Here is a 10,366-nt window from a genome sequence, read left to right as displayed (position 1 = left end):
CACTGACTGTGAAACTGTGTTGTTCCGGAGATATTACGCTATAACACTGACTGTGAAACTGTGTTGTTCCGGAGATATTACGCTATAACACTGACTGTGAAACTGTGTTGTTCCGGAGATATTACGCTATAACACTGACTGTGAAACTGTGTTGTTCCGGAGATATTACGCTATAACACTGACTGTGAAACTGTGTTGTTCCGGAGATATTACGCTATAACACTGACTGTGAAACTGTGTTGTTCCGGAGATATTACGCTATAACACTGACTGTGAAACTGTGTTGTTCCGGAGATATTACGCTATAACACTGACTGTGAAACTGTGTTGTTCCGGAGATATTACGCTATAACACTGACTGTGAAACTGTGTTGTTCCGGAGATATTACGCTATAACACTGACTGTGAAACTGTGTTGTTCCGGAGATATTACGCTATAACACTGACTGTGAAACTGTGTTGTTCCGGAGATATTACGCTATAACACTGACTGTGAAACTGTGTTGTTCCGGAGATATTACGCTATAACACTGACTGTGAAACTGTGTTGTTCCGGAGATATTACGCTATAACACTGACTGTGAAACTGTGTTGTTCCGGAGATATTACGCTATAACACTGACTGTGAAACTGTGTTGTTCCGGAGATATTATGCTATAACACTGACTGTGAAACTGTGTTGTTTTGGAGATGTGACATATTAACGACTGTGATACTGTGGTGTTTTGGGGATGTGATGTTTTAACACTCTGAAACTGTGGTGTTTTGGAGATGTGATGTTTTAACACTGTGAAACTGTGGTGTTTTGGAGATGTGATATTTTAACACTGTGAAACTGTGGTGTTTTGGAGATATTACTCTATTACACTGAATGTGAAACTATTGTGTTTCAGAGATGTGATGTTTCAACTCCGTGAAAATGTGATTTTTAGAAAATGTGACGTTTACACACCCTAACACTGTTTGTTAAGGAGATGTGACGACTTAGTACTGTGTTTCAGGGATCTGACTGTGAGGTATCAGACCCATGACGTTTTAACTGTGAAGCTATGGTGTTTCAGAGATACGATGCTTTTACACCGTGACACAGTGTCAATACGGTGTGTTTAGGCGGATGCTACTATGGCAAATCATGAGATGCAGATAGTCATTGCTTTGTACCTGTGTGTCTACGGGACGGGGATATTCGGACTCTCCTGTGACAAAGGTAAAACACGCACGCGAGCTCCCATAACCTTTGTTTGTGTAAATGTTTTCATACAATATATCCTTGTGAGCACACATATCTTTGAATGAAGCGACACCACCCCTTGCCTCTCTCTGAAATATGTACACATAGGACCTTTGATTTTCGCAAGGCTACACTTATAAGTGATGTTATGAATTAAGCAGTGAGAATGGGTTTCAAGCAATATTTCATTTTTAGTGGTGAACCCTATGACAATTATTAATTCTGACAAGTTCATATCTGCTTCAGTAATTACATGTTATTGGTCTAGACTCTAGAGCTAAGAGGGTAGAATATACTTGTAGCTTCTGAGCATCTTGATGAATCAGATTAATAATATACACTATATATATAACGTATTACTCAAAGCATGTCCAATGAACTACAGTGCATGAAAGGATAATTCGTCTGTCAGAAATTAACCCGTTTGCTACAATTTATAAGGAAATAGGCCACAAGAAGAAACGTATTTATGATGCTTGGCGTTATGAAAACATACAGAAATATTTCCAAACTTCAGAGGAGACGGGGCGGTGGGCCAGCCTAGTGGTTAAAGCGTTGGCTCGTCACGCCGAAGACCCGGGTTCGAATCCCCACATGGGCACATTGTGTGAAGCCCATTTCTGGTGTCCCCCGCCGTCATATTGCTGGAATATTGCTAAAAGCGGCGTAAAACCATACTCACTCCCTCACTCACTCAGAGGAGACACATTTGTCACTACAGTTGCATGTCACTATCTGTTGAATATATTTCACACGAAACGGTAGTGGCAACCCTTTCAAGCCCTAAATATGTTTTACATTTGATGACAATGGTAACACACTTTACCCCTGAATATGTTTAATATGAAATCATAGAGCCAACGTATTTTACCATTGAATGTTTTTTAACATGAGTTAAAACAATAAATACGGAATGGATTTTGCATGAAAAAACAATATGAAACCATATTCATGAAACCGCATGAAACCATATTTACATGAAACCTTATTGACAACTCTGATTGCATAATTCGTTCAAATGAAACCTCAGTGGTAACATACTAGGAGTTGAATGTAAAACCGTAGTTTTACCACATTGGGAGTTGAATTTTATAACAAATTCTTCTTCTGCCAGTGCCGAGTTCGTTGGTTTCATCAAAGTCGTAAGCGTCTGTATGGCCGAAATACTGCTAAAATCGGCACAGTAACTCATTGGTTCACTCACTCTCTTTTCGTCTTGTTTGCCTCTTAGGTGTCAGCCACAGGGACGTCCTATCCAGCTGTATGACGTACAATAGCCTGAACTCTCGTCAGTCGGCGCTGGGCGAGACACAACGCCTTCTGATGGGTGTAGTTAATCAGATCCTCGCTGAGCTTGACTGGAGTTCCGTTACCGTCATATTTGATGATCAAACAGGTATGGGCTATACAACGGAAACGGAAACTGGATTCAGTAAACTGGTCAAATGGACAAGTGTGGAAAAACTATCTGTTATAGTGGACTAGTTGAGCGAAAATGTTATTTTTGTATGATTTCGCAAAAGTGACATCCGTTCAAGTTTCTCGCGCCAACAGTTTGGTATTTTGTGATACAGAAACAATAGGTTTTGAAAACTATACTGAATTCCAAAACAAATGCCAATGTTTCAAATGTTTGAACAAATGAAATAAGAAATAGATCAAGCGAAGTGGGTTATGTTCGATGCTCGGATAGTCCTTCTTGTTAGTTCAAGTGGCTGCTAATGCAGATTACACTCAATATTTAACTGTCATTTCCCAGACTCTGAAGTGACGTTACCAAATGGCGCTAACTTATATACTCATAGTGATTCAGCTTATGAGAGAGTGAGTGTGTTTAGTTTTACGCCGTAATCAGCAATATTCCAGCTATATGGAGGCAGTCTGTAAATAATCGAGTCTGGACCAGACAATCCAGTGATCAACAGCAAGAGCATCAATCTGCGCAATTGGGAACCGATCACGTGTCAACCAAGTCAGCGAGCCTAACCACCCGATCCCGTTAGTCGCCTGTTACGACAAGCATGGGTTACTGAAGATCAATATTCTAACCCAGACCTTCACGAGCAGATTCAGCTTATGCCTGTCGTATGGAGAGTTGAATAGGAGAGAGGACACTTGATTGACTGTGATCACGCCGGTGGAGGGGATCGGAGCTCACGTCAGTGTTTATCTGGTCCTAATATATATGACACGTCATCAGCAGAATCTGCTCTTGTATGTGAGAATTGTCAATACTGCTGCATCAAACTAAAATTAAATTGATATTATATATACTCAGCCTCAAAAGAAACGCGAATCAGGTAGAACTGCAGTGGTTAATAGGGATGTTGATGCTTGCTCATGAAAACATGCAAAGAAAACAACGCGAGTCCTTCAAGTAAACACACAAGTTATGCTTAATCATAAGCAGATGTGTTTTGTGATAATGTTAATATGAAGTCATTAAATTAGTATAATGCCTCACTCAGCAATACTCCATATGTATTTATATATATATGGCGGCGGTCTATAAGTAATGGAGTCTGGATCAGACAATCCAATGATCAACATCATGAGCATCGTTCTACTATGACTGCCTATGTCTGTGTTAAATCATAGTTGCTACGATATTTGTACTGGGCCGTGGGGTAGCCTAGTGGTTAAAGCGTTCGCTCGTCACGCCGAAGACCAGGGTTCGATTCCCCACATATGTACAATATGTGAAGCCCATTTCTGGTGTCCCCCGCCGTGATATTGCTGACGTATTTCTGACTTATTGTTGAAGGCGGCTTAAAACCTTACTCACTCACTCGAAGCGCTATTATATCTTATGCAGGGATGGTGTGGGTACAGGTATCCGGGTCGACAATAACATCTAAGTCATGCTAAAAAAATAACTGTTGCTTTTTATGTCAGATGAATGGTATTGTTACAGAAATGTTTGTACGAAGTCTGTCCGAGGCAGTAGAAAAGACCAGAGTCACTGAGTGCCGCTTGCTGCACGTGCCTGACAGTCTCCATGGCAACACAAGTCGTCATGTCCGGTCAAAGCTTCTGGAGTTCTATTTGGAGGATGAATCCCACCACAAAAACTTCCTGGTAGTTTGTGGTGGAGACTGCACAGTGGCCGTAATGGAAATTGTAAGTAAAATTTGTTTAATTTCTTAAAAGTACAAAGTGGCATTCTCTGAAATGCCCTGTTTCCAATACAATTATTGGCACAGCGTGTCCGTAACAGAGCGTCCGTGTCCGTCTTTTACACGACATCCAGTAGCTGCTGCCCCATGTGCATTTTGTCTCCTTTTTTTGTGTCGCATGCCTTGAGGGGCGGTGGGGTGGCCTAGTGGTTAAAGCGTTCGCTCGTTACGCCGAGCAAGGAACGGAATTTCAGAAATCTGAGTGTATTATCCAAGTGCGTTATAAACTATATAATCGGCTTTGATCCGGACTAGTACAAGCAGATACAGTTGCTGATCATTATACCCATGTGGGGATCAAACTTAACCACTCGGCCACCCACAGCCCCAGCGTCCAGATATTCAGTGGGCGATGGGGCGGTGGGGTCGCCTAGTTGTTAAAGTGTTCGCTCATCAGGCCGAAGACCCGGCTTCGATTCACCACATGGGTACAATGCGTGAAACCAATTTCTGGTGTCCCCCGCCGTGATATCCGTGGAACATTGCTTAAAACGGCGTAAAACCATATTCACTCACTCCAATGTACAGTCAAACACTGTTGTGTCGAAGTTGACGGGACTGAAGGAAATACTTCGAAAAATGATTGCTTAATAAGGAATAAACAGGGACCAAATGGTTACTTCGAGGAAACCATAACTTCGACACAACGGGTTTTGAATGTGTAACAAATCTTACAGTTGACCCTTTCTTCCCCACAAATGCCATAAGTCTGTGTAAGGTGTTTGGGCCCCTTTGGAAGTATGCAGCATACCCTGCAAAGAGAGGTATGTACTCTCAGCCCCGTCTCCTTCTCTGAAGTTACTTGCTTGCTTCCAGGCAAATTCTGTGGACGATATATCCTTGAAACGTACGTACATGCGTCATCATGCGCGATGGCTGCTGATGGTATCGGACAACGTCACTTCCGCTGTTGCCAAAGCTGCAAGTCGTCTAGATCACGTGACATGTATATTGGTGCCATTTGACCTCAACCCAGTGCAAGAGACAAACATCTCCCACACGGTACGTGTACAATGTGATAAACTTTCAAATTTAATACCGTATTGTTGTGGTATATATCGATTGTTACAGCATGGGTACAGCAAGGGACCCCCATCTGTATATATTACATATATTTGGGGCGGTGGGGTAGCCCAGAGGTTAAAGTTTTCGCTCGTCCCGCCGAAGACCCAGCTTCAATTCAACACATTGGTACACAGCTAAGCCCATTTTGGTGTTCCTCGATATTGCTTGAATTTTGCTAAAGGAGGCATAAAAACTAAACTCACTCACTCACCATTACGTATATTCGTTTGTGTGGAATAAGATATTATGCTGCAGACAGACAAGGCTGTACAGTCGCAGCGACTTCTTGTGGAGAGACGCAGAAATCGTGACGAACGTGGGGTCGATCACTGTTTAAGACACACTGTTATTTCAACAAATATGTTTGGTATCTTTCAGACATCACTTCGGGACATAGCACTTCCTTTGATGTCGTTGTTATGGTTACCAGGGCGACGGAATTGGAGTTGTGTTGGACATATATCTGGAGACAAGTTTGTTGGGGAGGTGTTCCCAAACATACCGCTGGGGTTCAATCAGAGACAGTTCGTTATTACAACCATGCCGGTGAGCTACAACACCAAGATATACACTGACCACTGACCTCTCAGTGAAACCTCTCAAAAAACTGTATTGATTCACAGTGACTATCGTTGAATTGTTTTACTGGGCTAATATATCGTCGATGTGCATTCTCAGTTTGATCTCTCATCTCATCAAAGAAACTGTATTGATTCACAGTGACTATCGTTAAATTGTTTAACTAGGCCAATAAATAGTCGATGTGTATTCTCAGTTAGTAAATCACATCTCTCTCCCTCTCTCCCTCTCCCTCCCTCTCTCTCTCTCTCTCTCTCTCTCTCTCTCTCTCTCTCTCTCTCTCTCTCTCACACACACACACCGATATTGCTTGATTTACTCAGAGTGCGAGATGCCTCAAGATGACATTATATAAAGTCGACTAGACTTGAGGGAATATGATCACTTGTACTAACCCTTGAACCCCCAAAAGGACCCTCTGGCAATGTAATTACCTTTAATATTCTCGATCAATATTAATTAATATTTATATGCGACAAAGACTTAGGGGAGGTAACTCTCTTCCGTTTGTAACATACGTCACGTGCAACCGAACGTATGCGCGGGAAAACGGTCAGCTATTTTAACCCTACGCAGATGGGCATATTGTAACCAAACCTGAATGATATGTATGACTTGTGAAACGACGGATACAACACTATTCAATTTCTCGGTCATTTACCATAACAGCAAACACCGTCAAACGCTCAAAGTTATCGCCCTTTCATAACAATCGGATATGCTCGGTTATCTCCGATAAACTGCTTTTAATAGGTGTTCAGTTTCGAGATATTGTATCGTATCACAATATTCGCATACACATATAAGTAAGAGATCCGGTATTTCTCAATTTAGAATATAACACCTGTACGTATACCTTACCTGTGAGCGGGGCACATGGGGTAGATAACGCCCAATCAGAAACGAGTTTGCATTGTGCTTGAGTGAACGTTTCAGTCAGTTGTTATGAAATTGTGTGCTTTAACTGTACCATATATACATGACCCGGAGGGAATATTCTGTAGAATAGCATATTCTGCATATTCCTCGTCGCAGACAAGTTCATCTTCGTTTTTGGTCGCCACGAAGAGCTGGAAAAATGCTAATGAGGCGTAAACGAATATTCATTCATTCATTTATTCATTCTTCGTTTTGGGGCCGTTTTCGAGTCCCTTATTCGTATCGAGATGTAATATATACCGTATATAATCTGTTTGTTGCGGTTGGACGATGCATATAAATTATAATCACATTTTTGTTTTCACAGTGGCCAGGATTTGTTATCAAATCAGTGTCGGGAACGAACACAACCTATTCTGGATTTTGCATGGATTTGCTGAAGGGTATCTCTGAGAGGCTGAATTTCACGTGAGTCATATGAATCGGGTCTGAAAGGAATAATATATGTATTTCTTTGTCTGTGATGTGCCGCACTCTGCGGTATTCAAGCAACATGGCAGCAGCCTGTAAATAACCGAGTCTGGACCAGACAATGCAGTGATTGTCATGATGAACATCGACCTATGCAAATGGGATACGATGACATGCATCAACCAAGTCAGAGAGCCTGACCCCATCCCGTTAGTCGCCATCTGACTACAAGCATGGGTTGCTGAAGACCGATTCTCTATGTCAGATGTGTGTATAGGCACGTGTTTTACCCGTTGCCTAACATAGGCCTACTTATTTTATTGTTTTAACCAGCGGACACCAGCAATCATACTGACACACCGACCATGGTACTATAACACACTAGCGTACGAACAAGCCACCCACCTTACTGTCACACCAGCTTCTGAGTACTGCCTGACAGTTTATATATCGAGATCTTACCCTTACAGATAGAGTAAGGTAGAGCCGGCCGATGCCAGCTACCGTAACACACCAGCAATCATACTGACACACCGACCATGGTACTATAACACACTACCGTACGAACACGCTGGCCATCCTTCTGTGTACTGCCTGACAGTTTATATATCGAGATCTTACCCTTACAGATACCGCCTGGTAGAGCCGGCCGATGCCAACTACCGTAACACACCAGCCATCATACTGACACACCGACGATGGTACTATAACACACTACCGTACGAACACACCAGCTTCTGTGTACTGCCTGACAGTTTATAAGACGAGATCTTACCCTTACAGATACCGCCTGGTAGAGCCGGCCGATGCCAACTACCGATACACACCAGCCATCACACTGACACACCGACCATGGTACTATAACACACTACCGTACGAACACGCTGGCCATCCTTCTGTGTACTGGCTGGCAGTTTATATATCGAGATCTTACCCTTACAGATACTGCCTGGTAGAGCCAGCCGATGCCAACTACCGTAACACACCAGCCATCATACTGACACACCGACCATGGTACTATAACACACTACCGTACGAACACGCCATCCTTCTGTGTACTGGCTGACAGTTTATATATCGAGATCTTACCCTACAGATACCGCCTGGTAGAGCCGGCCGATGCCAACTACCGTAACACACCAGCCATCATACTGACACACCGACCATGGTACTATAACACACTACCGTACGAACACGCCATCCTTCTGTGTACTGGCTGACAGTTTATATATCGAGATCTTACCCTACAGATACCGCCTGGTAGAGCCGGCCGATGCCAACTACCGTAACACACCAGCCATCATACTGAAACACCGACCATGGCACTATAACACACTACCGTACGAACACGCCGTCCTTCTGTGTACTGGCTGACAGTTTATATATCGAGATCTTACCCTACAGATACCGCCTGGTAGAGCCGGCCGATGCCAACTACCGATACACACCAGCCATCATACTGACACACCGACCATGGTACTATAACGCACTACCGTACGAACACGCTGGCCATCCTTCTGTGTACTGGCTGACAGTTTATATATCGAGATCTTACCCTTACAGATACCGCCTGGTAGAGCCGGCCGATGACAACTATGGGCGCGTGAGGAACGGCAGATGGACGGGCCTTGTTGGTCAGCTTGTGCGACGGGTAAATACCACCATTGTGTGTTTGTGTACACTGTGTCGGTAGGGTATTTTCTACCAAACATATGTCATAGTTCTCTCTGTCGCTTCATGTAGGTCAAGGCCAACGTTTGATTATACGACATATCTCGTACAAAACATTGACCGAGTTCCCTTTATACACCCATGTGTACACCCGCACTTGTGGGAATAATATTTGGAAATATGTCCACATACGATCAGATTACAGTGTTATGCATCAACATCTTTTTCTATATGGATTATGTTCATTGTGGCCGATTTTCACAAAAATGTACTTTATAAATTATTCGATGACCACGTCAAAAGCCCAGTCCGATTTTCTGAATATCGACAAAACTTGTTATGTTATACCAGAACATTCAAACTACAGATTCTTTTATTACTATCTAACTGCCGAAAGAATTCCCTTTGATTGATTGTTGATTTCAAGAGCGAGGTAAGATCTGTGCTGAGACAGTTATAGTGGCTGAATAAGGTTTTATGCCGCTTTTAGGAATATCCAGAAATATTTCAGCAACGTCACGGCGGGGACACCAGAAATGGACTTCACTCATTGTCTTAGCCGTGACGGGGAAACGCTTTAACCTTTAGGCTATACCACACCGCAATGACAAATATTAGAAAGATGGACGTTGTTTCCTGAACGAAGATACGTAGCCGAATGGGGGAAGGGTATTTATCATTTTGGAATGGCGATATAATAATTAGATACTGCAGGATGAAAACACTTTCTAAATATTTCAGGAAGTGGATTTTTCCGTTGCGGGACTGTCGTTTACCGTCGGCCGCGAGGCAGTGATCGACTACGTGTCCACGGCGCTCAACTACGACTTCAAGGACGTCGTCTATCGGAAGATAGGGTCAGATGAGGGGAAATGGCGTCTCCTCCTTGACGTCTACCACCCCCTGGTACTTGGGCTGGGCCTGGCTACCTACCTTATCGTCAGCCTCATGTTGTTCAGTTTCCTGGCAGCGCCATCGGCTTCAGGGACCTCACCAGCAGGACCACGCGCTCTTTACTCATGGAATCATTCTGGTACATGCTCGGAGCCATATTTCATAAAGGTTCGTCCCCTTTAGAATTCCTGGGTGGAATACGGTATTCTACGGTTATAACCCGCTCGAAAGGACTGCTACTAATTTTAGTTCGTTATAACCGTAGTTCGTCATAAACATCTTGACTAAAATATAAAACAAGTTCCCGGGACCAGTGCGATATATTCGTAAACGTACGTACTTTTACTGAGGTATCACTATATCATTTGTAGTCGAGTCAGCTAAAATGAAGTCGTAAGCG

General features: G+C 43.0%; 1 protein-coding gene across 1 annotated transcript; it reads left to right on the top strand.

Moving 5' to 3' along the window:
• The first annotated feature begins 999 nt into the window (after positions 1-999).
• Positions 1,000-10,149, top strand: LOC124258072. Its single transcript, XM_046692146.1, has 8 exons — positions 1,000-1,207; positions 2,463-2,627; positions 4,146-4,351; positions 5,224-5,409; positions 5,851-6,018; positions 7,298-7,398; positions 8,965-9,052; positions 9,814-10,149. Exons 1-8 carry the CDS (start codon positions 1,123-1,125, stop codon positions 10,147-10,149), a joined length of 1,335 nt encoding a protein of 444 aa, XP_046548102.1. The 5' UTR covers positions 1,000-1,122.
• Positions 10,150-10,366: the final 217 nt, after the last annotated feature.

This window comes from Haliotis rubra, unplaced genomic scaffold (genome assembly GCF_003918875.1).
Source record: "Haliotis rubra isolate DU_JTF1 unplaced genomic scaffold, ASM391887v1 Scf681, whole genome shotgun sequence".
Lineage (NCBI taxonomy): Eukaryota > Metazoa > Mollusca > Gastropoda > Lepetellida > Haliotidae > Haliotis > Haliotis rubra.
The sequence above is the reverse complement of the archived record's forward strand: the minus strand, read 5'-3'. Positions and strand labels throughout refer to the sequence as shown.